Source organism: Fonsecaea monophora (genome assembly GCF_001642475.1).
Source record: "Fonsecaea monophora strain CBS 269.37 chromosome Unknown Scaff195, whole genome shotgun sequence".
Lineage (NCBI taxonomy): Eukaryota > Fungi > Ascomycota > Eurotiomycetes > Chaetothyriales > Herpotrichiellaceae > Fonsecaea > Fonsecaea monophora.
Window position 1 is genome coordinate 1 of NW_019174126.1, and position 26,763 is coordinate 26,763.

Here is a 26,763-nt window from a genome sequence, read left to right on the forward strand (position 1 = left end):
ATCACCCGGTACCAAAGAACCCCCCAACCCCCCCCGCCTCCAACAACCTCACTCCTTCCCCTTCCCCTTCCTCCATTTGCTGTCTCGTGTGTCGTGTTTGGAACTTCCCCACACAACCACTCCACCCATCCCCCCCCCCCATCCCACACCCTCAGCCACTGTCCTCAACATCCCTGCCTGGCCGTTTGCCTCCCCGACCCTTCGAATCCATATTCCGGGCAATCTCGCCATTGAGCTCTCTGCTCTCTCACCATATCCCCTCCTACAGAGACAAGATACATACCTATCATTTGCCCGCTTAGGGATCTACGACCGCGCACCGTGGGGTTGAACTAGCACATCGACAAAACGCCGAGGATGCTACGGGCACTACGGGCTAGCCGCATGATCTGCCCTGTGGATATCTATCCCCTAAGCGCAAGATTACCCGCCCAAGATGCACCAGAAACAAACTAGAAAAAACGGGCTAGGTCGTTAAGTGACAATCCATCCTGCCTTATCATCCCTTTTCCCCTAAGTACAGGTCCTGGCGAGGCTGGCATATTCCATTGCTAACAGAAACAACCTCAACCAGATCACGCAGAGTTTTCGTGCTCAGATGTCCGGTCGAGTCAATCACATGCCACACAGGGTAAACGTCAAGTTTGGTAAAAAGATCTTTTTGATTTCGTAATTGGAAATCATTCAAAAGGTGGAGTGGGCGCAAAATCCCGACCGCTCAGGCTTCTATATTCTAGATATGGTCCGACTCCCCGGTTTATTACTGACCAGCTGACCCCGAAAACCCCGGTGCTGAAGCCAGTATCTTTGGCCGTCTAAACTCTGTGCTGCCATGTCTTCATTGCACGATCTTCCTGTGGCCATCTGGCATTGATTCTAGATCGATGATTTGCTGTCTAAAGTCGTCAAGGCCCGATTCTGTTGTCTTTTGAGCGTCCTCAGGCGAACCAGGAAATACCTTTGCAATACGTGCGTGTATATTGCTGGCAAGGATGTAGTCCGTTCTGCCGCTATCCCATGCAAGCTCCCCTGGATGGGCGCTCTGTACTCCTCGCTGACCGCGAAGACGCGAGCTGTCAAACGGGCTCCAGTAGGGAGCTTGGGTATAACTCGAGCCTGGACAGTATCGCAAGGATGTGGGAATAACATTTCTTCATTCCCAAGACCAGTATACTCTCAGCCGAGGAACATTTTCAATGTGTGCTCAAGCTTGGACATTGCCAGGGGCTTTGGAAGAAATGCGTCTGTACCTGCCGACATGCAAAGCGCTTGGGCATCTGGTCCGACGACAGCTGTGACCATGATGATGGGCCGTCTAGTGCGAGAAAGGGGTCCCAGTAGTTCCTGGCTTTCCATTTCTCGAATCTTTTTCGTTGCCGTTATGCCATCCATACGCGGCATCGATTGGTCCATCAAAACAATGTCAATGTCGTGGTCGTGCTCGACGAGCTTATCGATGGCTTCTTGTCCATCGTCTGCTACGATGACATTGTAGCCGAGCGTGTTCAACATCTTCACTCCCAGCCTCTGGTTGATTTTGTTGTCTTCCACCAACAGCACTGTCGCACCACTCAGCGTCTTGGTCTCGTGCGTCTGCCGCGAGTCTTTGTTGTCGTCTACCACATCGACAACTGGGGCAAATCTAACTGAGCGATCAATGGACGATCTACCGGTTCGGGCGGCCGAAGCTATACTCTCGACCATGCGATGCCAGACGAACGGTCTCCTCACCGGTATGACGTGCGGCGGAGGGACAGAGCCTAACGATTCGTCAAGCAGCGTTTGCGAGTCATATGACAAGATAACTAGTTGGTGTCGAAGGTCAAGTATTCGTCCTAGCAGTTTCGGGTGGCTGATGAGAAACGTCAGGTCGGTCCAGATATACCCGAAAGAGTCCGACATCTCATCATCTGGTTCTACTCGGATGAGCTCAAAGTCAAAAGCTCTCCAAGCCAGTTCTAAGCCCTCCGCAAATCGTGGATTGCAGTCTTGTAGCAATACGATCCGCCGATTGGATCCTAGAGAGTTCAAAGTGTCCGGTGTATCAGCTGAGGGATGGGTTGGAATGGTAACGGTGAAGGTACTGCCGCATTTCTCGGCTCCCACGTGATCAGCCAGGTGAGATTTGCTCTCCACAGCGATTGTTCCCTCCATTTTCTGGAGTAGCTGCCTGATAATGGCTAAACCGAGACCAGTCCCTCGCTCAGCGCCTCGAGTTTGGGCCTGCTTAAATGGTTCAAAAAGATGTGGCAGAAAGGACTCTGGAATGCCGAATCCGGAATCTCTAACAGTGATAGCCAAGTCCATGTCCTTCATTTCCACCAGCAGAAGTACGTATCCAGATTGCGTAAACTTTAGAGCGTTCGTAAGCAAGTTCATCAGAATCCTTTGTAGATAGGTCTCGTCCAGAAAAAGTGAAGAGGGGACTTGGGGGGCCACGACAATCATCAATTCAGTGCCGAACTCCTCATCCTTGTTGGGCAAGATTGACAGAATGGACTCACACACTTTCCGGAGGTCGAGGCTCGTTGGCCGGCAGACAGCTTCTCCTTTCTCCAATCGAGACCAGTCAAGGACGTTAGCCGTGATCATCGAGAGCGATCTCGTCGCCTGCTGTATGGCGAGCAGGAGGAGACGAGCGTCTTCGCTCAATTCTGTGCGCGATAGCAAGTCACTGTAACCTTGTAGCTGATGCAAGGGCGTCCGAATTTCATGACTGGCGCTGGCTATAAACTCGCTCCGCACGGCCGCAGCTGCTTCCGCATTTTCCTTTTGAGCTATAGCGGCCCAGAGCTTTCTTCGAGTGTGCACGATTTCAGCCAGTTTGTTCCGAGCCACCGTTGCTGAGTGCGCGAGCAGTCCGTTTGCGAGCAAGCACGTGAGAATGGCAATACTGGTAACGGCGACGGCTAGGTCTGGAGGGTATCCACGTTCTGCAGTCGGAGTGGCGTATGTCCAGAAGGTAGTCGCCCACATCCCCGTGAAATGCATGGCGGCAACTCCTGCTGCCGCTACCATTGAGAAAATGAGCTGCTGCAATAGATTGACCTCAATTTGGGGCATCAAGATACATCCCAAGGTGCAGACTAGCCAACTGCTCGACCCTGAGACGAGGACGATAAGTGGGTGTAGCGTAACGTGCCCTTGTGGAACCTCCAAGGCAAATATACCGACGTAATGCATGCTCGTAATGGCCAAGCTCCATATAAAGCCCTTGCAAAAGTTCCTCATAGTCGCTCCATGGTACAGCAGTTCACCGATCCCGAGGAGGACATTAGTTGTGGTGGTGGTACTCTTCGTGAATTTGAAGCTCATGAAGCCAGGAAGACCGAGGCTGCTACCGTCCGAATGATTTGTCGTAGAGGACCGCCGAGAACGCTCCCCTTCTTCCGAGCTCCTCTGGTAACTTTCAGTGTCACGAGTAGTAGAATCGTCCTCCAAAGGAGACTCATTTTGGGCAGCAAAAGCTTGTGGGTCAACTCTGAACGACTGTTGCAGAGGGTGAGGGGAGGGCGAGGATTCGATGGTGTCGTTTGTAGCAGGCGGGCCGCCAGTGAAATGATCTTCCAAAAGCCCTAGCGTCATACTGGCACTGCTGTCATGACTGAGGGGAATGCGGTCAGCGGGCCCAACAGCATGCTCTGACACAACAGCCTGCGCATCTTCTCCTTCGCCAGAGATCCGTGTTCCTAGGAGAGCTTCTGAACTTTCATTGACACCCTGTCTTGCTGCCTCCTTTTTTCTTTCTCGTCTGAGGGCCCTCATCTTCCTCTTCTTGACAAGGCGCAGATAGCGATCACGCATCAGGTCTGAAGCCAAGGCCAGGAAAGTGAATATGACCGCGAGGCCCGCACTCAGAACCGTCAGGGGAACATTCAAGCCGATCGGAAGCGGTAGCTCGCAGGCCAACATTGCAATGAAGTGAAGGCACCAGATGGAACAGAAGCCGAAGGTCAGACTTCCTAGTATGGTCCAAACCAAAACTCCAGAGAAGTATCGTGAAGTCCGTGCTTGACACATCATCTGAGTAGAGGTAAAGGCACCCAAGAGGGACACTGCAATAGACGCCGCAATAAGACCTCCATTCCAATGGACCTCGAGTCGGCTGAGCGCCGGCTCTTGCTGTAGCTGAACCATGTCCTAATGTTGTCGAGGCTGCTCGAGGTGGCCGTCATAGGTTGGGCACTCTTATTCGAGCGCGCCATACACTCTTCTCTAAGCCCAACATAATGTCACCGATTCCCATGCACTCGTGTATAGTCCTGTTGACCTTTTTTTTTTGGAGACGATGTCAGGTTGACGTGGGTGCCTTCGTATCGCGAAATACTGGAAAGGGGGAAAAGGGTGCGGATCAGTTCGAGGTCGGTTTGAGGGCGGTGATCGGCGAGAGGATTGGACCCTGAATACAGAAAGATACCCAGCCAGCTAGGCACTCCAAGGAATGGCGATAATGATAAATGTCCCGGTGTCGATGGTAGCCCGGGAAGATCGGAGCAGTGGAACAAAAGGCAGCATGGACAGGTGAGATAGATTACCCAAAGAAGGGATTCAGGGAAAAGAGCGGATGCAAAAATCATGCGAGGCGAGTATCCGGCCGAACGCTATGGACATTTGCCGACAGCGTCACTGCACATCAAACACCTGGCGCACTGGTCGTGGGAAGCTTGTTAATAACCACAGAGACCAGATTAGGAAATGATGGAGTGCCTTTAGTGGCCAGGAAGCCGGTTCCCGTGGAGCCTGTTTAACTAGGATGCCCTTACCAGGACTCGGTACTACGAGTACGGGACCCAATACGAGGTGCAGAGGCTGAGAGGCGCACGAGGAAGAACTCGGCTCCGTAGCTCACCCCCCTGAATACTGAACTGTGGGGTTTTAGCGTGCAAGCTTCTCCCTCTACTCTGCTTATGTACAAGCCCTGCGAGGAGCACGAGGATGTAACCTAGCACGCCGCCCTCCCGGAACCATATATAGGGCTTAGTAGTCTGGCTGTTCATCTCGTAACACAACCAACAATAAAACATGATGCCATGCTGAATGAAGCATACTCTGACATCTATTTGCCCTAGGTCTTCACTCTTGACAGATCAGACAGGCACTCAGTCCTCTTTAACAAGTGCCCCGGACGCACAGCGCTCCCTCAACTGACACGAAGTGACTGCCTTGGCTTTCGAGTTTGTCGCACCTGACTGGTCATTTTATTTGTGTCCATCTTGAACAGCAACATCTTTGTATTCTGGGCACATATGTTGTGATGATCATTATGGCTCGAGGTGGAAGTAATCAGCAGGAAGGGATTCGGAGACTGGGCGGGCTCAGGGAGTACGTGGTTGGGGTCTTTGGGTGCTATTGTTATTTTGGGTATCAGGCAGTGGCAGGGTACGGCGAGCAGGAGACGCTCGACAGGTAAGTGTGCCCCTCTAGAAAGAAGGTCTCCCGAGCTGCGGGGCACTCTTTAGGTGCTCTTGGTAGTCTTCCGGCTTCCAACGTCGCCAATGCCCCTCGCTCTCTAGGCGCCCAACCGTGGCCTTGTCCAACCAACCACATGGCTTCCTCTTTGCAACACCAAGATCGACCAAGCATGTCCTTCCTGGTGAGATGGAGAAGGCGCCTGATGAATGGTCCCAAGGCAATCATGGCGGCTAACTTCTCACCTCCCGTTGTTCTACGCTGGTCGTGTTCTTTATATAAACACAATATTGGCATCTCAGAGTTGCCACACCATCGATCAAAGGCCATCGAGCATCGAAAGAATTATCCTCCCGTTTAATTGACCTCTTTCTTAAGAGTTACTGCGCAAAGTTGAGCTTCACGTCCTGTTGTTCACTGTCCGATTCCGAGTTGTTTGCTGTGGTCTTGATTTCACTGAGCTGCTTTTGCCTCTTGTCCTTCCCCTGCGATCATTGCAATCATGTCCTATCCTCCTCCTGGGTCAGGACAACCGCAAGGAGGCTATTATCCTCGTATGGTTCCTTCACCGTGCTCCGAGCCTGAAGAATAACTAACCAGCCATCAGCACCACCGTCCAATGGCCAGCGTACGACTTCGAAAAATATCTGCTCCTTGAGTTGTTCACGAAGCTGACCTCGTTCAGCATCATTCCCTCCTCCACCTAGCCAACAATCCCCACCTCCTAGTTTCTTCCCACCGCCTCCATCAGGGCCATCGCCGCCTGCGCAGAATGCTTCATATCCTCCCCCACCCACTTCCCATTTAGCAGCGCAGACCCCTTCCCCTCCTCCCCTCCAGCAACCTACCGCTCAACGACCATTTAACTATGCTACTGTTCCTGCTTCGGCACCAGCCCACAAAACCACCTTCGACCACGCCTCAATCCACAACCGGCAACCCTCGTACAATGGCCCGACGAGCTCTTTCGACGAAACTGACGAGAAGGTCACATCCCCACGCCTGCAAAAACTTACCAAGGATATGGCAAATGTCATGAAAGCCCCTGAGGGCCCTTCGCTGGTTGGAGTACCTCAAGGAGGCCAATTCGTGGGGGTTCAAGCTACAACGCAGGACGATGTGGGGACATTCAACGGTGGCTCATACCGCATTTCGCATCGAGACTCGAATTCAATATTGACAATACAATTGGCCATGGGGTGTCCTATTACGGCAAAACCCGGAGTGATGATCGCAATGAGCCCTTCAGTCATGTTAAAAGGCAACGTCAAATTCAGCATGAAGAAGCTGTTGATTGGTGGAGAAATGGCACATTCAACATTCACGGGTCCTGGGGAGGTGTTGCTTGCGCCAAACACAATGGGCGACATCTCGATCCTGCGACTTGCAGGGAATGAAACGTGGAGCCTTGGGCGCGACTCGTTCCTCGCCTGTACCCAAGGCGTGTTGAAAGAGTATAAGAGTCAGTCAATCAGTAAAGCCATGTTCTCCGGCGAGGGTCTATTCGTCTATAAGATGTCGGGCATTGGCATACTGTGGATGTCCACTTTTGGAGCGATCTTGAGGAAAGATGTGAGTCTTAAACAACCCCCCCGGCGACCCCAACACGAGAAATCTAATTCCACCTACCCCATCTGTCCTCTCATTTTATTCAACCTCTGAGCTATCCCCTGGGAAGGTGGCATCGAATTCTAACAGCAATCAAACACTAGCTCGTGGATGGCGAAAAATACATTATCGACAACGGCCATCTTGTCGCTTGGAACTGCAAGTACGTCCTCGAGCGCGTCGCCTCCGGAGGTATCATTTCCGGAATCAGCTCGGGCGAAGGTTTGGTATGTAAGTTCACGGGGCCTGGCACGGTCTTCATGCAGACACGAAACGCCGCCGCCTTTTCGGCATTTATCAGTGGGAATGCACATCGGGAGGTATGAAAAGGGGAAGCGATGACCATTTCTAATAATAGTAGTGATCCTACGTTGTCTTCATGAGCGTTACGCCTGTAATCTCTGTGTTGCTCCATAGTATCAAATTTCGTTTTCCATTTTCGGGCCTGCTCATGCCTATTTTCACATGGGGTCGTATCTTTTCGCCAACGCCATGCCAGTCCCTCCGTGGCGGAGACAGCTGAATCCACCTCCTCCCTCCCGAGCCGGCCTCGTAAAATTCCAGGCTTATCCATTGAGCCTCTTTCTCTTGCCCACTTGAGCCGTGAAACCGCTCTTGATAGCCGTGACCGACCGCCTACTGCCACATGACTTACACGTGACAAAGTACAGCCGGTTCTCGCCCTTGCTCAGCTCGGTGTTGGGGGATCGGCAGGTCTTGCAGGTCACGTATTCGACGATATACCGTCTCAGGACGTTCTCGATCTGTTTCTGTTGGAACCTGCCCTTGATGACCAGTCTCTTGGACCCGTCGACGGAGCCGCTCGTGCCGAGTTCGGCGAACAGGAATTGGGTGACGTGCTCGTCGTTTCGGTTCATCCTCTTGCAGATCTCGGCGATGTTGGCGAAGATGGTCTTCTTGTTCCCTTCCCTTAGACATTGAGGGGGTGGGATCTTGTATGATTTGCTTCCAGAGGACAGGATGTCCGGGTTATGTTCGTTGACGAGATAGAAGAATCTCTTGAGGAGGAGCTCGTACGAGATCGGGGAGGTTGCGTCGTGAGCCCAAATTCCGGTCCCCTGAGTCATATCCCCCGATTGTTCCTGTACTGCAGCTTCTTCTTTTTCTTCGTTTGTTGCATCGGCAAGGCCGGCGCGAGCGAGTTTCTCGGCAAAGTCCTCTCCCTCGGTTTTGGGTTTGGTTGTCTTCTTTTTCTTCTTCTTCAGGATGGAGGCGTCAAAGTCGCCGTCAGCACCGGCACCAGGCGCGGCAGCCTCGCCATCCTCCTTGTCCTCTGTTTTCGTCTTGGTCGATTTCTTCTTTTTCTTGTTTAGACCTGCGAACATGTCTGTCATCTCATCGACGGCTTGGTCATCGGGCGCTGTAGATTGATGAGGTGTCAGTACTGATTTGCTCCCTGATGTCCCGGGAGCGTCCATACGTGATGAGTGTTTCTCTGCTGTGACCTTGTCCTCTGAGCCGGACAGAGGCGCCTCTGAAATCTCGCCATTTTCATCCATGATGGTGCTGTCGCCGCTGAATGCGACCGATTTGCGAGGTTTTCGGTGAGGAATCGGTTGAGGTTGTTCCTGTAAGAGAGGAGATGATGTGTCAGTCATGTCTGAATTCTTCCTGCTTGTGGGGCGAGGTGCAGGAGGTTTCAGATTGGCCTCCCCGACTGAGGAGGCATCTGCGTGCGAGGTGGGGATTTGTGTGGCGATACGCACAACTTCAGCCATGGTTCGTGTTGCCCGAGTTTGTTGCAGATGAGAAGATATTCTGGATGCTGATCTCTCCTTTGTCTGTTCTGTAAATTGAAACAGAAGGTTCAAGAAGATGTGTGGAATCGAATAGTGCCAGCTCGGGGATTTTTCCCACTCGAATAATATTTAATACGAAACACGATAATGAGTCAAAACCGGGTGAAGGCTTGTAGTAGTGACGCATGACACGTGCCACACATTTCCCGTTGTCTGACAAATCTCCCCTCCCTTTGTGATGACGGCAAGTTTTGTCAGACAAAAACAACATCAAGCGGTAGTAGCCTTGCGTGCCTTGCCAACTGCAATTTGTCCATCGACTTCACTGGACTACCGTCGACGCAGGCATTCCAATTCATTGATTATCCCCGTCTTCTGGTGGACTGCTACTATGATTTCGGTCTAAGCTTCTTTTCCGAGCCCGCCTGTCCTTGGCTGAAGGCGACAAAATTCCAATCCGTACCCGCCGCCAGCATGTCCGAAACAGACGGTACAGCTGCTTCCTTCATTGAACCTCCCTCGAGCGGCGACGACAACGACGACATCGACTCGTTGCCCTCCGAACCCGATTCCGATGAAGTCACCGTGAGCGAAGAGGAGGAATACTCAGAGTCTGACGCGGAGAGAGAGTGGAAGGAGAGCTTGCAGCAGTTGGAGCTGCTCTTGTCCATGGTGATCGTCCCCTATGTCGGAAAATATTTTGGCAGGAAGTTTGCCTACTGGGGTATGTGTGATATGTTTCTGGGCGCAGCATTCTGGGGGTCGCCCCGCGTGTCGCGTAGGCTTTGTTGTGGTCTGGGAAGCTAATCGAGAGAATCACAGGGTGGAAACAACTCATGGAATGGAAATATCCGGTCGAAATCGTCGTGACCAACAAGGCCGCGTTCAAGGGAATTGGCGCCATAGAAGCCGCGGCTTCTCTATAAAGGAAATCCAACAACTTTTAGTGTCTCGAAAAAAAAAAGCAGGAAAGCAAGCAAAAATCGCCCGAACATCAGTTCTATCAAAAAGGTACAGAACTGAAACTCCACGGCGGCACAGAAAAGAAGAAGGCCTCAGTTGCAGCTGGTCTGACCGAGTGTGACACATTGCCTCTGAATTGTGCCAGAGAAAGGACTCTCGCTATACAGTCGCAAAAAAAAAACGATGCCAGTCCAGTCAGGCACAACGTGGCCATTGACAAAATATACATAGAAAAACGCTATGGCGCCAACCAACGCCATCGCTAAGCACACCTGTCGTCCGCGGGTATTAAAACGAGGGGTATCACAAGTCATTTCTTTGACCTGAGTTTGTGACTTATAATGCTGATTGCTGACGTCGTTCTCGTCGAAGACGGCTCTGAGAACCAACCTGACGTTCATGTTTCGAGTTCATATTCGGATGTTTCGATACTCGCCCAGAATAGGCATATCGAGGTTTCACTGTTCACGTCCTTCTCCCTTCCCTGCATCTCATCCCGGTCCTCTGTAGTGCTTGCGCCGAGGCAGACACTCAGAACAACGCAATCAGCGTGAACTTTCTGAATCTGCGAACAACAGGAGTCGCCTTTATCTCGTCAGCGGAACCGCTTGGTGCTGCCGCATCTCCTCCAGATCCGCAGTCTGAGTGTGTGATTGTTTGGCAGACTCAATAGACTCAAAGCGTGGCCTATTGGCCTGCTTGAGAATAGCTAATGCGCCATCTCTCTCGACCCCAACCACTAACCCACGAATTGTGAAGGCGAAGATCTCTAAAGCATCCTCGGTCGTCATTCCCAGCCACCTTGCGTACAGCGAGTCTCTTGGTAACCTGATGGGGCCTGGGAAGCCTGGTAGGTAGACAATATTTCTGCGAATAGCCTGGCTTTCAAGGGGATTTGGAAGTTGCACCTGCATATCTGCCACATCGTTTTCTGCTGCCCAAGCTTGGTAGAGCTCGGCAACGCAAATATTGGCAGCTTCTCTTTCACTTTCGAGGTCGGAATCTGTTGCCCACGCAACGTTCGGGAGGATGACTTGAATACGGCGAGCGCGACTCTTGTTAGGGCGTCGGAAGATCCATTGCCATTCCCTCAGGATCAATTGCATCCCCTTTGAATCCCACTGGACGCATCTGTTAGCCTAATACAAAACGATATGGCCTCAAGGATAGGACGTGTACCATGATAAGACCATCTTCTAAGGAGGAGTTGAAGGGGGACTCACAAATGGTAGGAAATCGGGTTGGCGGTGTCTCTCTTCAAAATAGTGGTTCCCACGAAACCATGAACCATCGACCTCATGAAAGACAAGGCCAAGGGTGGGATAGCGGTGTCCACGGAATCGGCTGCGAAAGACCTCTTGCATGATCCGAGAAAGAACAAGTGCTGCGATAATGTGCGCTGTGATGGCTTCCTGCGCCGCGAGGGCGTCCTTGAATTGCAGAAGCAGATCGCTGTCTCGAAACCAGTTCACAGAATCATTCACGTCAAGGCACGGATGGAAGTGCACAACCGCCACCAAAGGAATGACACCAGCGTTTGCTCTGCCGAGTCTTGTCCAAAGACTATTGCGATATTCTTGATACATGGTCGTCATGTCTGTATAGTCCCCAGATACGGGACCTATGAGCAAGATGTTCCGGAGAGGAGTGCCGAGCATCAGCTTATCGACAAGATTTCGAAATCGGCGACACACTTGTCTCAGGGATCCAGTGGTGCGTAAAATATCCGGATAGCCTTCCTGGTACAGGTAGATGCAGTTTGTGATGATCCGAGAGAGAATCAGAAGAAGGACGTCGTCAGGCAGCCTGGGAATGGTATCGACCGGACCATTGAAGTGTTCTTGTCTGAGCGCAATCGTTATTGCGCTCAAATCTTCCGTGGTCAGTATGCCGAGTTGCCTGCTCGAGCTGGCCGCCATATTTGGGGGACTGAAGTTGAGCCCGCATGTCTTAGTCATTGTTGGATGTTCTGGAGAAAGTTCGCAGGCAAATATGTTTCCTTGTAGGTCCTCAGTTGTCAGAATTGTTCGGCATCACACAATTGGGACCACGGGGAGTCCTCACAGTATATTAGGTCATATTACTTTTGGCTGGACCATATTTGTAAACGCATGGTATGATTGATTGTCTCTCTATCTTCTGTGGGAGTTCCGAAGTCACCTATCTAGCTATGTGGTAACTGTAGAATGGCAAGTGCAACAGGGAGGTCACATGCTATGGTTACGTGTTAAAGCAGGTGTCATAGAGAATCCACAACCATATTGCTTCACAATACAGTGACAGAGAGACCTGTTGATCTGCGTTACTGCTGAACCGAAGACAGAATGGCATCTTCAACACGATGCAGGGGTCGAAACTCTCGAAATGGCTCACCCAGAACCTTGCCGCGGCCATCAAATTTAATTCCCTCACTTCGAAGCAACTCTATTTTCTTACAGGCATATTTGCCATCCCTGCCCCAGTCACCTTGAAATCCGCCGATACTCCCATCTGCCGCTAAGACGCGGTGGCATGGTACGTCGGGGGCAAAGGGATTGTTGCGCATCCCATTTCCAACCGCTCGGGCCGAGGACTTGAGATACTCTGAGATTGCGGCATAGGTGGTGTAGCGACCGCGCGGGACAGAAAGAAGAGTAGTATAGAGCTTCCTTCGATATGAGCTCAGTGAAGGGTGTGAATGGATGCGGGTTAGGGTCCGCCTTAGCTCTTCCTCGTTTGCCTCAGCTTGCTTTGGCGATATTCTGTCCCCGTCCACGTGGTTGGGAGTGTTGAACGACTCTGTCGAGGTCTCAACCCGCCAGGATTTGAGCGTTGATTGGTGTTTCTCGGTCTTCCTGCTCTTTGTTGTTGCTGATGAGGCCGGTTGGTCCACGTCGCCTATGGTCCGTTTCGTACCAGCATTAGTTGGCCTTGACGGAGGTTGGTGTGAGGCTACTTCGCTTGCAGCTGCTTTGGCATACTTCTTTTCATTCTTGCCTCTGCATCGCAGACTCGCCTGGTCCAGGTCAGAAAGATCTACCTTGCCAGCTTGAATTTTCTTGCCCAGTGCTATTGCATCCCGCAACTGTTGCTCGTTCATGTTTCTTATGGCTGGCTTCGGTAGTATCATGTCCCACTGTTGCTCATTGTTGCCTATGACATTGTCCAGAATGATGCGGGCAAAGCAGTGGTCAAGAGTCACAGGCCACACAGACTGAGCGGGGTCTCGCATTTTTGCCATCTGGGGAAGGGTTTGAGAATACAAGATTCTCCATTCTGTCTGCAGAGCTTCCACATTAGACATGATCTTGGAAATGCAGAGCCCTGCGGAACTCGCCCTGGAGTTGATCCGAGCTGGGGGGAAACGATGCTCCGCCGGCTGTTGAATAAGATAGTCAGGACCTGTCTAGCAACATCTGCGAATGTTGGGAAGAGTCTGAATGTCTCTCAGAAGTGAAGTCCTCACTTTACCCCGTATGTGGCAATAGGTTTTGGGTCTAGCCTAGAGTGACTGGTGAGAGACGCAGGAAGAGGCCCGCCCGCGCCCGCGCCCACCGTGGCTTATCGACGTCACGCGTTCTTGGGAGTTTGTACCGAGTACGCGACGCGCCTTGGCCAACTAAAGCATCCATCAATGTGATTCAAACTACTCAATCAAAAGTCCAACAAGGCCTTTGACATTGCACTGTTTTGGACGCCTTCAGTCACAGGCCTTGTCCATTGTATACCATTAAAATGTCTTCAGCAACGAGTTCACCTTCTTCTGCCAACTCACCCACAAGCGTTACCTCTAATATACTCACTCCAACGCGAAAGGTCCGGAACTTACTTGCCCAGTTTGACGATTCGGATTCTGATACCACTACTCCCACCCATGGTCAGGAACTCCAGCAGAGTTCCGCTCCGCGTGGTTCTACCGGAGCAGACAAAGAAGAGCTACAGAATGTGATAGAAGATTCTGATGATGATGATGATGACATCTCTGCGCCCCGTCGACCCCCGGCCACACGCGACAGTAAACCCGAACCGACTGCTCGTTCTCAGCGCGTCCTTGAGCAAGCTAGCCCTCGAAATGTCTCCCACCTAGATTCCAACCGGCAAGACAGTATTTTCGACGATTCGGAAGAGGATGACATCTTCGCAGCACGGCAGACTTCCAACACCAATACCAATCTACAAAGATCCCCTTCTCCTCTGTTCTTTCCTTCTCCCAAAGAGCAGAAGTCGAAATTTCTTGCCCTCGTCGAGAAGCACAGAAAGCAACGGCTTGAAAAGGAAGCAGAAGAGGCAGCCAGACAAGCAGCTCGCGCTGAAAGCCTGAGCGCCCAGGAAGCAGCACAACGCCGGATCCGAGGATCCAGCCCCGCAGATGACACAGATGAGGAGAGCGATGCCTCCGAGGGAGCTGGAGGGAAGAAGCTGTCCAAGCACGCTCGTCCAACACGAAAAGCTAGCAAGAAGGCCATCGAAGAGATGAAGCGTGAGACACAGAGGCTCAGTCGAAATATGCAACTCGCACATCAAGCGCGGACGAAGAAAAAAATAACCAAGGACAGCTTGTTGGCTCGTTTCAACTATCCGACCGCCAGATCTGCACTCGAGCGAGACAACGAGCACTATCCTACCAGCAGCTCCGGAGCGGCATCGGATAATGAGGTTGACAACGTCCATGAGACACCTCCTACCAGCCCAATCACTAGAGAAGGGGTTGACGCCCAGAAGGAGGCTGGTATTTCAGAAGCAAACAAGGGTAAAGGGAGGGCTCCTTCCATCGAGCCCGTGGGGCAAGAAGTACATTCCGTTCCATTGACAGTCCTTAACGTCGACACCATGGACGAACAACCACTGAAACCTACAGCCAAGCCAATGGACAGGCCAGTTCAATCGGAGCTTCCACTGGCCACAACGACTATATCGGATTGCGACGACTCTGATTCCGATCTCGAAGTCGTTGTGTCACGTGGCGACATGCGCAAATATTCGGCATTCGAGCATTTGCCGGCGCGAAAAGCCAAGGAGGCTCGGTCGCATCTGGCATTGCGTTCGCTCGCAAATCTCATTGGTGACGATGTCAAGCATTCCATGACCGCGGCTGAAATGGATGCGTCGTTACGAAGGGCAGCTCGGATCCAGGCACGACAAGAAAGAGATCAGAGGATTGAAGAATTAAAAGCCAAAGGAGTGATAGTGCAGACAGCAGAGGAGAGAGAGCGGGAACAACAGGAAGTGGAGGATCTTTTGGAGCGAGCGCGACAAGAAGCTGTCGAGATTCAGAAACGCGAAAAGGCTCTTGCTAAGAAGGAGGGTACTTACAACAAGGATAACTTGGGCGACGAAGATGAAAGTGACGATGAAGATTTTGCTGATGACGAGGATGTTGACCTGGATGTGGACTCTGGAGAGGAAGATGGAAGTGATCCAGAACAAGACGGTGACGATGAGGAGGAAGAGGAGGAGATTGAGAATGAGGAAGAACACGAAGAAGCTCTGGGCGATATCTTCGACAATCAAGCTGACGAACAGTATTCCGCGGAATCTTCGTCCTCAGAAGTCGATGCTGTTGACGACAACAAGCATTTGGATGCTGGGGTCGAGGAAGTCGATGCTGATCACAGACCACGAAGAAGCCGAACAACCCGCATCGTCAGTGATGACGAGGATGAAGAAGTCGTACCTGCAACGCTGCGATCACCACAGCTTCCTGCGCCTGCAAAGACACCCTCATCCATATCTCGTTCAGCAAGAAAGCAGATCCCTGGCCTGCAAATGTCTGACGATCTTCCCATCGGGTTAACGCAGGCATTTGCTGCGACAATGGCAGATTCGCAGAGTCAGACTGGGGCGAATTCGCAAGAGCAAGACAGTCTCACCATGACCGCGGACCTGCCATCGCCTAACATCGCAATGGTGCCGAAACTGTACCGCTTGGATTCGGTAGACATGATCAGCGACAGTCAGCCAGCTTCTCAGACGCAACCGCTCGATATCAGCCTGTCGTTTTCCGAGTCTCAAATAGTCACACAATCCCCAGCCAATCATTCGGCTCTTCAAGGGGTGGATGTTACTCCTTCACAGGCACATTTCGAACCAACACAGGATGCAGGATACGAATTGAGTCCGTTTCAGGGAAACCGCTTTGCCACCGACACTCCTCTACACCCAGCACCGCACTCGACGCTTGATACGGTTATCTTCCCCAATGATGTGCAAGACAGTCCCATCATGCAGAGAAAGGCCCGGCTCATGCGGGGGCGCGTCAACGTCGATGAGTCGGATGAGGAGTCCACAGAATCGAGGGATCCATCGGCATTTGACGTTATGCAAAGGGCAGCCAAAAAGAGGTCTCACGAAGCGTTTGACAAAAACAAATCACGCGCACGAGAGGCGGTTGACGATGCAGCAGAAGAATCCGAAGATGAGTATGCTGGCCTTGGGGGAGCCAGTGATGATGAGGTGAATGAGGAAGAAAACGAAGATGACCGCAAAATGATTGATGAAAATACGGAGGTCGGCATTGGTGAGGCAGCCAAACTGGCCAAGCTCTTTGCAGATCGTGAACGTCAACAAGACGAAGCAGCTGTTTCCAAGTTGCTGAAGGACATCACGACAGGTGCACTGAGGCGGAAGCGTGGTAACGACGACCTCGACCTTTCGGACGAGGAAGATGCTGTAGTTAGAAGAAGAGAGGCCAAGAGAAGAGAATTCGCCAAAATGCGTCGAGAACTACTGAAGGACGAAGCTGTTGGCAAGATTGCGGAAGACAAGAAGAAGGAAGCTTTCCTACGGAGCATCGAGGATCGGCGCGACAGCGATGGAGAAGATGACTTCCTTCCCATGGAAACGCCTGGTGAGGGTGATTCCCAGGTGAAAGACAGTCAAGAGTCGCAGCAGGACAGTGATGCTAAGGGACGGCCGTCTGATCTCCCGATGAATGGTGGTGCCCAACCCCTCACGGTTACGCCCGTGTCAAAGTTGAATCAGGCTGGACGATCAAGGGGAAATACGAATCTTCACAACAGAAGGCCGGCCACACTAGCCGAGATTCGAGAATCTGTATCATTCCTGATCGAGGAGCCAGATTCGCAGGCAGGGATCATCGATCTAGGCCTATCAGATTCAGAAGATGAGCCTGAGGCGTACGTGGATCTCGATCGACATGTGCACTCCGCTGAAGCGGATGAGAATGCCGATGATGGTGACGATCTTGGTGATTTCATTGTCGATGACGAAGGACATGGCACCGCTGAGGAGACCTTCAAGAAGCCTGCTTTACCTGGCAGTGAAAGTCGAGCTCCATTCTCGGAACGACGGACCAAAGAAAGGACAAATGTTGTCAACCGGCTGAGCATGCTCCGTCAAGCATCGAGCTCCTCCAGTTCCTCGGGCAGTACCAAGATGGCGTTCTTCGGCGCAAGCAGTTCAATCACTGGCTCCTTCAACAAGGTTCCCAGCCTCCTGCGGCGTGCAACGACGAACTCGAGCTTAGGAAGCATGGCTGGCCGCGACGAGAATGTGTCTGCCACCGGGGTGGTCACGAGCAAGACTGAGCGAGGCAGGGCCAGTGAAGAGAAGGTGTTTGTAAGGAAAGGCACTGGGAGTCGACGAAACGCCGTCAATTACAGACCGACGGTGCGCGAGGAAAAGATGAGCCAGCGAGCGGGTGTTGCAAAGAAGAAGGCGGCCAAGGCCAAAAAGGGGGGGTTCTTGGGAGGACTTTTCAGTCGAGATAGTTGGGCTTGAAGCCCCGAAGTGATGCTTTGGGGGAAATGATGAGATGAAATTCCTATATCGAGTACCTCGTGCCTCGTAGTCACCAACGCTCTGTTCACCCAATTGTACTTCATACCTCGGTCACGATATGGTGGATGCATGACTAATCATACCCCTGAGAGATTTGCCTACAGGCTCAGCCTTGGAGGGGAGGAATGGAGATATCACAAGGTCTTGTCCTGGGCACTCTTTCTTTCTTGAAGGAGTAGATTCTGCAGGACGTTGAAGGTGCAAGCCTCGTACATATGATATAGGTTAAAGAGATCTCGAGAAGGATTGATTGCCGGTAGCCGAAGATTCGGCCGACACCACCTTTCCAACTGGATTCTCTTGCGTTGTTACCACACATTGTGAAGTATGAGGTAGTCTGTACAAGTCAACTATGTGCATGTATGGGTGAGAGGACGCAAGAATGAGTAAAGTGAATTGGCTGGGTGGTGGGAGGTTGTGGTTGCTCGATAGCCGTGGTCGCGACCTCGGTATATTGAAATTTTAGCGAGGCTAACTCGATGGGAAATACTTGACGATCGACAGGACTCGTTCCCTCGGAGAGAGACACCCATATGGACAGGTGCATCCCCGACCGACCGACCGACCTGGAAATCATTTCGCAGGGTCACAAATCCCAGTTTCTCATTGACTTTTGCTGTCTCTCTCTCTATTCGGTGATGAAGAACGAAAGATCCCGGGGGAATTGAATAGATAGGGTCAAGACAAGACATTCTCTCTCTCCTTATTTTGACAAACATATACACACAAACACCTCGCCTGGACTCGCCTCTATTATCAATTCTACCCGCCGGTCTTGTGCGCGGAAAGATGCCTCCCAAGATATACTATGCGCCGAGATACTATACATATCCCAACCTTGATCTGTTGTCGATCCTCTTCGGTTCGTGGAATTCCCCATTTCTTTTGTCGAGTTGTTTGCCCGTGATGGATGCACCGCCGACCCCGAACCCCCGAGCAATAGTGCTAACAAGAACTCCAACCTGGTCAAAGACCCCAATGACTACGCCGTGGGACAGGAAGATACGAGGGTGCACATCGACGCGGCCAACACGGCAAACTACATCGACAAGGCGCGCGCGCGGGTCCTGACCGAGAACTTTGCCCACAGTTTCCGGCACAAGTACGGCATCGGCGCCAACGGCCACTCCAAGGATGTGGTCGTGGGCTTTTCGTCGCTGCAGATCCTGCTGCCCATCGCCTTCTACGGCACCCTCGCCGCGGGGGGCATCTTTTCGTGCGCGAGCCACTCCTTCACCGCCGCCGAGTTGGCCAGGCAGATCAAGCAGGGCGATGCAAAGCTGGTCGTGTGTAGCCCGGACCTTGTCAAGGTTGCCGTCGAGGCCGCCCAGGCGTGTGGCCTGGGTCTCGACCGCGTACTCGTCTTCGATTCGACCTACCGTGCTTGGGGGTTCAAGTCGGTGGACGGAAAGGTCGACTGCTGGACGGACAAGCGCCTCACGTGGAAGAGGATCACGGATCCGCAAGAACTCGAGGACAGCATCATCGTCTTGCTGTACTCGTCGGGCACGACCGGTGTGCCCAAAGGTAAGGGCCCCCCAGTTCCGCGGCCGGGTTTCACGGCATTTTTCAGGGCTAATTCCTGTCCGTCGCACCAGCTGTGATGCTCTCGCACAAGATGATTGTCACGCAGATCGTCCACGCTTCTCAGACGGCGCGAGAATGGGCCACTCCACGAATCTTGACGGGCGAACTGGTCCCGACACAGCTTCGAACAATTGCCCATCTCCCTGCGGCCCATATCGCTGGTGTGGCAGGGTACTTTGTCAGTCCTGTCTACTCCGGCATCGAGTGCTATTGGATGCACAAGTACGAGTGGAAGAAGTTCCTCGAGTACAACCGACAGCACAAGATCACAGGATTCTTCACCGTGCCTGCCATCTGGGCGCGCATCGCCAAATCTCCCGACGTCACCGACCAGTTTGCCACCTTGAAGAACGGCCTTGGTGGCGCGGCACCGATGGACGCAGACCTTGCCAACTCGGCTAGTAAGCGGACGAAAATCCAAGTAGGAGGAACTTACGGCATGAGCGAAACCACGGGGTCCGTCTGCACACTTCCTCCGGGAATGACTGATGACACGGGCAGCGTTGGGGTCATGCATGCGAACACAATGTTCAGGCTTGTCGACGACGACGGCAATGACGTCCCCGAGGGCGAACCTGGCGAGCTCTGGGTCAAGGGCCCGATGGTGACAAAGGGCTATTACAAAAACCCCGAATCCACCAAAGCGGCCTTCGTCGACGGCTGGTACTGCAGCGGAGACATCCTGCAGCAACGGAGCAACGGACTGTGGTACGTGACGGACAGGAAGAAGGAGTTGATCAAGTACAAGGGCATTCAGGTGGCGCCAGCCGAGCTCGAGGGTCTCTTGCTCTCACACCCCTTGATCGAGGACGCGGCGGTGATTGGCGTGCCAGGCGAAGGGACAGAAGTCCCTCGTGCCTACGTCGTGGCCGATAAGAACAAGATTTCCGAGGCAGAGATCAAGGAGTTTGTCAAGAGCAAAGTCGCACCGTACAAGCAGCTGCGAGGTGGTGTGGTCTATCTCGACCAGCTTCCCCGAAACGCAGTCGGTAAGATTCTGCGGAAGGATTTGAGAGACATGGCGAAGACGGAGTTTCGTGCTAAGCTATAGAGGGCTTTTATACCCTGAGGGCCATCTGCTTCGGCGAATACAGATTGGTTGGACCTCATCCAGCGTGACGGAGGAAAAGTAAGAAGTACTTGTAGGTAATTGCGAGCAGAAGTTCAACAAGCCAGGTCCAATGCCACAACGTAACATTATCATAATCTAGCTTCTCTTTTTCTCATAATCTCTCCTGAGGTAGTGCTGGTAGGCGTAGAGGAGGCTGAGCAGGCAACGTGGTCACCGCGAAGAAGGCTGCAGGTTTCGCGGGTGGACATCGTGGCGTTGGAAGGGTCGTCAATCCGTGGTGTGATAGACGCTTCTCTCCGCCCGAGCGAGAGGTCAACTTCAAAGCACACATGCAGTCTCATGTAGGCAGCCGGACAAACGATTGTGCCGGTCAACACTGATGGCAGTGGTTGTTTTTTGTGCTTTTAGTTCATGCTCCACACATCATCGGCTAAGAAATCCGACGCGCGGTCCACTGCGTCCCCTGAAATGTACAAACATCCATCCGTGCCATCATCTTTTGTAACTTCATGTCACAGCCGCCACACATAGTGAGCTGGCCTCTCCACGTGTAAGGTCATCTAATGGCATGGAGCTGTGACACTGAGTATGCAGCGAGTGAGTCTAGAAAATAGGAGGCTCTACTTCGTCCCGAACAATGGCCAATTCCTTGCACCATATTTTGTGTGCCTCCCACTTCAAGCGTCCAGGTGTCTGAGAGACGTGCGGATGGGTCTATACCTAGCCTGTGGGTACATGTCAGCTTGAGTACATGCATAAAGAGACAAGGACTGATTGATATGGAACAAACCTGCATGCTTCATCCGTGGCCTGAAGCATAAAGCAAGCTCTCTTGCGGATTGAGCAATCTCCCGCCCCAGCAGGAGTGGCAAAACATGGCAAACTGCAGGCCGGTAACTGTGAATGCTTGCACATCATGATAACCGCGCCCTAGAGCCCCTCAGAACAGGATCGCGGGCTGTCACAGTCATTTGGTACTCCGTCGACTCGCGAAGAAACATCCTCCTTCCTGTCGCAACTCGACTCACCTTGGCATTTCTGCGCCGTCCACCTTCTCCCACTTCCATAAATCACCATTTATCACGCTCTCTCATCCATCTCTGATCCATCTTTCTTTCATCCTTCTCTCACAAGTTTTTTGCGTCACCCACTCCACAATCTGCCTTTGTCAATTCGTCAATCATCCTATTGTCATTGTCATCATGAGCGGTTGGGATGTTGCGGATGCCCAAGGGGCTTCAGGTAAGTCCCTCATTCCTTCTTCTCACTCTCTTATTCCTCATCGTGGTGCCTACACTCCCTATCCAAGCCCTGGAACACTCGGAAGCAACATGTACAAGTTTCGGAAGAGGATCTTACGAGCAACGAAACCCTGCTACAAGTACCCAGACCTGTGGATGATAGAAGAAGTCCCCTCCTCATGTTCGCATCCTTCTGCCAATTTCAAAGACATTTGCTAATTATGAAAGTCGATTCAGGTTGGAACGATGACGGCGCCGTCGCTATGCCTCCCAGCTTCGACAATGCCTTTGGATCTGCCACCAACGGCGACGGCATGAACGGCGATGACGAACGCAAGATGGGGGCCTGCTTCAACTGTGTAAGTGAATCCTGGACTTAGTTTACACTCACTAACATTTTGCAGGGAGAAGAAGATCATGTGCGTGTACCCATTCCTGTCGCTGACTCCGCTTACCATGTGTTCAGTCCAAGGCTGCCTGCCCTCACCCGCGCCAATTTAAAGGGGAATGTCGCAACTGCGGTCAAGAGGGCCACATGGCTGCCGACTGCCCTTCCCGGGTCATCAAATGTAAGAATTGTCAACAGGAGGGTCACGAAGCATTGAAGTGCACCAACCCAAAATTCGTCGACAACACCCGTGTCGCCGATAAGACCGAGGGCGAGGCTTGGGCCCTACTCAAGGAGGCCAGTGATGACCGAGACATTGTTGACTTCAAGGAGGCTCTCCAAATTCTCTCCAAGGCCGCTCCAGGATACACCTATCCGATGCTCGAGAAGGAGTTTCGCAAGCGTGGTTTCAACATCTACTTGATTGCCATGGTATGTTGGTGTTCTGAAAGGTCGCAACCAATGTGCTGACCACTCGTGCAGGAGAAGGATCTTGGTGACACTTGGACAAATGTCAACCTGCAGGGCGAAATCGAGAAGAAATATGCCATCAGCTATTTTACTTCCGACAAGCCGCAGCGCCCGACTCTTCTCGACAGATGGCCTTCGTCTCCAGAGGACAACCTCGCTCGTCTCGCTGACGCCGGGATTCCCCTCGACCGTGGCGTGGACAAGTGCAACAACTGTGGGAAGATTGGTCACATCACCAAGCGTTGTCCTGAAGAAAGAATCGCGAGCGTTCAGCCCACTGTAACCTGCTACCTGTGTGGTGAGGAGGGTCATCGTGTTCGTGACTGCGGCCAGGAGCGTAAACATGGCGCCCGTGCCTGCAAGATCTGCGAGTCTGAGGAGCATTTGGCCAAGGTACGTCTGTCTCTGGTCACATTGTGATCGATACTAACATGATGCCGTAGGACTGTCCAAACAAGGAGCAGCGAACCTGCCGCAACTGCGGTGAAGAAGACCATATGGCCAGGGATTGCCCGACTCGGGAGAAGAGAACCTGCCGCAACTGTGGTGATGAAGATCATCTGGCCCGCGACTGCCCTCAGCCGCGAAAGATGACTTGCAACATTTGCAGCGAGGAAGGTCACATGGCTCGTGTAAGTCTTTCATCTCTTGTACGCACATTTCTTTAACATTGCCGGCAGGAATGTCCTAAGAGAGAGGAAGCTGGTCCGCGCCCCCGAACCGACTGGACGAAGGTTACTTGCACCATCTGGTAAGTGGAATCCCAAGCCTACTGGAATCTCATTTTCTAACTCGGCCATAACAGCAACGAGAAAGGTCATGGCCGTGCGCGCTGCCCTCAGAATCAAGCAGCACTGACCGATCGACCGAATGATGGGAAAGCAAACGGTGCAAACAGTGCAGCTGATGTTGGTGCTGGCTGGGACAGTGCTCCAGTGTCGGATTCTGCTGCTGGAGGCTGGGACGGCGCTCAGAATGGTGATTCCGCTTGGGGTGGCGTTCCCAATGCCGCTGGAGGAGCTGCGTGGTAGAAGTGAGACTGATTCAGAAATGCGGACGACGCTTCAGCCTGCATCATCTGGACGAATCGAGGTTCATGTGCCACACAACTCTACGAGAAGATGAACGGATAGTCCAAGGGGGAAAAAGAAAGAAAAGAAGAGATTCAGTACTGCCAATGGGGTTGAGATGCTCTGGACAACTCCTCCAGGCACGAATTGGCGGGGAGAAACGAGATGAGAACCTTGAGACGAGCATTGAATGACAACGAATGGTCGATGAGAGACGTGGCCTGCCAGTATCTTCCCTATTGGCACACGCACTCTTTCAAATAATTCTTCCCGCAGCTTTCGTGACGTGCTTGATGTTCACCATCAGCCCATATGGCCGACTTGATATGTAAGCTCCTGAAGCTCTCGGGGACAATACGCGCTCTGTTGATGGTCCAACCCCTCCAACCATGCAGTATCTGGTCACGCTCCTCGCCGTAACGGAGACTTTTGACGAGTTTATCAAACGTTGGAAGCCTCGAGTCGTATGAACTTTTGTCCGTCTCGTCCGTCCACAAGCTCGACAGACCCTTGTGGGTTTGTCAGCCTCGCCGAGTCCGGGCCTATCAAGCCGCTACCAAGCCACGGCCCACGGCATACATCGGTGTTTGTATTCTTCTGCTCCGCCCTCCCCTTCTCTTTCCCAAGCACGCACTCATGCAAGCACGCACGCAATCCACGCCCAGGGGTCGTTTTTGATTTACAATCCCTCCCTTGTGTCATGCTCCGAATGGAGGGGGGAGCATAAGCGGAGTTTGTGTTTGTAGTCTTGGTGGCCGCCCCGAGTTAGAACGTGGTTTCTTTTACCGGGAAAGGGAGCGGGGAGGGGGAGGGGTCTTGAACTTTGGCTTTGGCTTTGACTTTTGACCCTTGCATTGCGTGCAGTATGCATGGCGTGGTGGTTGGCAACTTTGTCAAAGAGGGGGATGGGTTGATTGGGTACTTACCTGCTTGCCTTAGTGGTGGGTATATAAGAGGACAAAAGAACGCTCAGGAGAGCGGATGAAGAGGGAGAGAGATAGAGAGAGAGACGAGAGTCTACAGGCGTCTTGAAGGTAAGTAAGTCTCTGCCTACCTTCACAGTAGCTATCTATCTATCTATCTGTCTATCTGTCTATCCATCTCTCGTGCCGGCCGAGTACCTCAATCAAAAGCCAGTACATACAAGTCCAACACCTCCCTCCCCGTGTCCCCCATCTTCGCTCGTCGAGCTTGATAATACACCAGAACAATGGCATCCAAAATCGCGCTCATCATCGGCGCCGGCCCAAACATCGGCGCCGCCCTGGCCACGGCCTTTGCAGCAAAGGGGTACAAGGTCGCCAGCGCGTCTCGAACGCCGCACGTCTCCAGCGGCACCCTACACATCCCCGTCGACCTGAGCAAGCCCGAGACGGTGCCGGGGGTGTTTGAGACAGCGAGGAAGGAGTTGGGCGGCGAGGTCGGGGTCGTGGTATACAATGGTACGTTTTACGCACGCACGTGTGGTTTCTGGTTCATCCCCCGCCATCTTTGTGTGTTTTGTATGCTCTTGGGTTTTGTCCTTTTTGTCCTCGAGATTTCGTTGTCGGGGTTTGGTGCGTATGAATCAAGTGGCAGAGTTTGAGTGGCAGATGGATGAAAGGGAGCTTGCGCCTTGTCAGGAGTTGTTTGTGAAAGAGCACATGGAGAGTGGTCTGGTCGTCAGGCTGGCTCTCTTAGCGAAGGGGGACAGGAGCAGACACTTCATGACCACCGAGAGCGAAATGTGATGTGCTGTCTACCGACCTGGAAAGAGAGTGAGCATGATGGTTTTGTGGTCTGCGTGGCTTGCTCGTTTCCAAGAACCGCGAGCTGGACGCAGTAGACAGCCTTGCCCTCTCACTTTCTTTTCTTTCTCTCACTCACTCACTCACCTCCCCCGTCTTTTTACACACACGCCTCCTTCTGTGCCCCCTTTCGAGATCCTGTCCCCTCAGAATTCGACACTGACTAAACCCTCACACGTCCAGCCGCCTTCTTCCGTCCCGACCCCGCGGATCCGCTCTCCCAATACGCGCCAGAGTCGATCCAGGTCTACCACGACTCTCAATCCGTCAACGCCACCTCGGCGCTCGTCTCGCTGCACGAATCCGTCAAGGCATTCCGCAACCTCCCCGCTGGCGGCGATGCGTCCAAGACGTTCATCTTCACGGGCAACATGCTCAACGTCAAGACATTGAAGAACATGTTGAATTTCGGGCTGGGCAAGACCGTCACGGCGTATGCGATCCGGCATCTGGTTGAGCAAAAGGTCTACGCCGATGAGGGGATCAAGTGAGTACAACCGACCAAAGAAAATAGGATCAAAACTAAACCACCATTCTCCTTCTCAGGTTCTACTACGCCGACGAACGAAACGCCGAAGGTCTCCCGGTCGGCAATGCCGTCTCCGGCGAAGCTGCGGCAGACGAGTACGTCAAGTTGGCCGAACGGGCGGACCAGGGCCCGTGGCTGTACACGTTTGTCAAGGGGGCCGGATACAAGGACTTTGAGAAGGCGAGTCATTTGTAGGTAAGGAGAAGTATGTAAGTGGGCAAGAAAGAGTCGGGTAGACTAAATCTGAATGGATGACCTCGGAGAGTTCAAGATTGGGTATAACCTGCCGCCGGACGAGAGAAGAAGAGAGAGAGAGAAAAAGAGAGGCTCGCGAAAGAACAGGGGGAAAGCGAGGCAAGGAGAACAAGTACTACGAGCGTGAACTTATGCTGGCCATGTCATACCACGACAAGAAAACATGAAGAAACTGAGCAATAATGGTGGAGTCTACCCGTACTACTTTACTACCTACCACGAGTACGTGTGTACAAGAACGACTTCTTGTCCTCCCATCATGCCCTAACACTTGCCCGGCTAGCTACCTCAGCTAGGACCTTCTCAAGAGAGAGTCTAATCAATCAACTTTTTGAAGACAAACTCGAGACAAAACCCAAAATACCTCTCTCTCTCTCTCTCTCTCCCCTCTTCCCCAACCGCATAGTGTTGATTGAATGACTAGTACTCATTTCATTTCATTCGGGTATCTATCAATCCTATCATGGCCATCACACCACACCGCATCATATCATATCATGTCATATCATATCAAAATCATATCAAATAGCGTAGTAAGAATAAGTTTAAAACTTCGACCATGAAACATCCTGAATATCCTGAACATCCTGGGGGGGTGGGGCAATCGTGACTCGTGACGTGACGCGAATAGAAAGAAAGAAAGAGGGTAAGAGGGTGGAGGATGAGGATACAGGAGGTGAAGGAGTTGAAGAGAGTAGGGGGGCTGTCTCTTATACCCATCGGACGCTGCCGACGGTCTCTCCTGGGTAGCTCGCGGTTGTCGCCGATGCATTCACCAAAACAGCACAATACAACAGCGACACCAGTCGCCACACGACTTCTCAGGCCGCACCCAGGCCGACAG

At 52.4% G+C, this 26,763-nt stretch overlaps 10 protein-coding genes across 10 annotated transcripts; 6 read left to right on the forward strand and 4 right to left on the reverse strand.

The window, feature by feature from the left end:
• Positions 1-1,176: 1,176 nt before the first annotated feature.
• Positions 1,177-4,137, reverse strand: AYO21_11903 (hypothetical protein; the record flags this gene model as incomplete). The annotated part of the gene is made up of 1 exon (XM_022661779.1): positions 1,177-4,137. One exon carries the CDS (start codon positions 4,135-4,137, stop codon positions 1,177-1,179), a length of 2,961 nt encoding a protein of 986 aa, XP_022505902.1.
• Positions 4,138-5,911: 1,774 nt separating this feature from the next.
• Positions 5,912-7,343, forward strand: AYO21_11904 (hypothetical protein; the record flags this gene model as incomplete). Its single annotated transcript, XM_022661780.1, has 4 exons — positions 5,912-5,963; positions 6,017-6,037; positions 6,095-6,981; positions 7,122-7,343. The coding sequence occupies 4 exons, from the start codon at positions 5,912-5,914 to the stop codon at positions 7,341-7,343; spliced, it is 1,182 nt and encodes a 393-aa protein (XP_022505903.1).
• A 240-nt stretch (positions 7,344-7,583) lies between these two features.
• AYO21_11905 (hypothetical protein) lies at positions 7,584-8,756 on the reverse strand (the record flags this gene model as incomplete). Its single annotated transcript, XM_022661781.1, has 1 exon — positions 7,584-8,756. The coding sequence occupies one exon, from the start codon at positions 8,754-8,756 to the stop codon at positions 7,584-7,586; it is 1,173 nt and encodes a 390-aa protein (XP_022505904.1).
• A 495-nt stretch (positions 8,757-9,251) lies between these two features.
• AYO21_11906 (hypothetical protein) lies at positions 9,252-9,703 on the forward strand (the record flags this gene model as incomplete). Its single annotated transcript, XM_022661782.1, has 2 exons — positions 9,252-9,501; positions 9,600-9,703. The coding sequence occupies 2 exons, from the start codon at positions 9,252-9,254 to the stop codon at positions 9,701-9,703; spliced, it is 354 nt and encodes a 117-aa protein (XP_022505905.1).
• A 624-nt stretch (positions 9,704-10,327) lies between these two features.
• Positions 10,328-11,659, reverse strand: AYO21_11907 (hypothetical protein; the record flags this gene model as incomplete). Its single annotated transcript, XM_022661783.1, has 2 exons — positions 10,328-10,861; positions 10,964-11,659. The coding sequence occupies 2 exons, from the start codon at positions 11,657-11,659 to the stop codon at positions 10,328-10,330; spliced, it is 1,230 nt and encodes a 409-aa protein (XP_022505906.1).
• Positions 11,660-12,042: 383 nt separating this feature from the next.
• Positions 12,043-13,023, reverse strand: AYO21_11908 (hypothetical protein; the record flags this gene model as incomplete). The annotated part of the gene is made up of 1 exon (XM_022661784.1): positions 12,043-13,023. One exon carries the CDS (start codon positions 13,021-13,023, stop codon positions 12,043-12,045), a length of 981 nt encoding a protein of 326 aa, XP_022505907.1.
• Positions 13,024-13,454: 431 nt separating this feature from the next.
• On the forward strand, positions 13,455-17,459 carry AYO21_11909 (hypothetical protein; the record flags this gene model as incomplete). The annotated part of the gene is made up of 1 exon (XM_022661785.1): positions 13,455-17,459. One exon carries the CDS (start codon positions 13,455-13,457, stop codon positions 17,457-17,459), a length of 4,005 nt encoding a protein of 1,334 aa, XP_022505908.1.
• Positions 17,460-18,308: 849 nt separating this feature from the next.
• On the forward strand, positions 18,309-20,157 carry AYO21_11910 (hypothetical protein; the record flags this gene model as incomplete). The annotated part of the gene is made up of 3 exons (XM_022661786.1): positions 18,309-18,381; positions 18,492-19,046; positions 19,118-20,157. 3 exons carry the CDS (start codon positions 18,309-18,311, stop codon positions 20,155-20,157), a joined length of 1,668 nt encoding a protein of 555 aa, XP_022505909.1.
• A 1,223-nt stretch (positions 20,158-21,380) lies between these two features.
• On the forward strand, positions 21,381-23,309 carry AYO21_11911 (hypothetical protein; the record flags this gene model as incomplete). Its single annotated transcript, XM_022661787.1, has 8 exons — positions 21,381-21,420; positions 21,657-21,778; positions 21,824-21,838; positions 21,886-22,239; positions 22,291-22,671; positions 22,722-22,910; positions 22,959-23,029; positions 23,084-23,309. The coding sequence occupies 8 exons, from the start codon at positions 21,381-21,383 to the stop codon at positions 23,307-23,309; spliced, it is 1,398 nt and encodes a 465-aa protein (XP_022505910.1).
• Positions 23,310-24,558: 1,249 nt separating this feature from the next.
• Positions 24,559-25,859, forward strand: AYO21_11912 (hypothetical protein; the record flags this gene model as incomplete). Its single annotated transcript, XM_022661788.1, has 3 exons — positions 24,559-24,790; positions 25,319-25,622; positions 25,682-25,859. 3 exons carry the CDS (start codon positions 24,559-24,561, stop codon positions 25,857-25,859), a joined length of 714 nt encoding a protein of 237 aa, XP_022505911.1.
• Between the last annotated feature and the right edge of the window lie 904 nt (positions 25,860-26,763).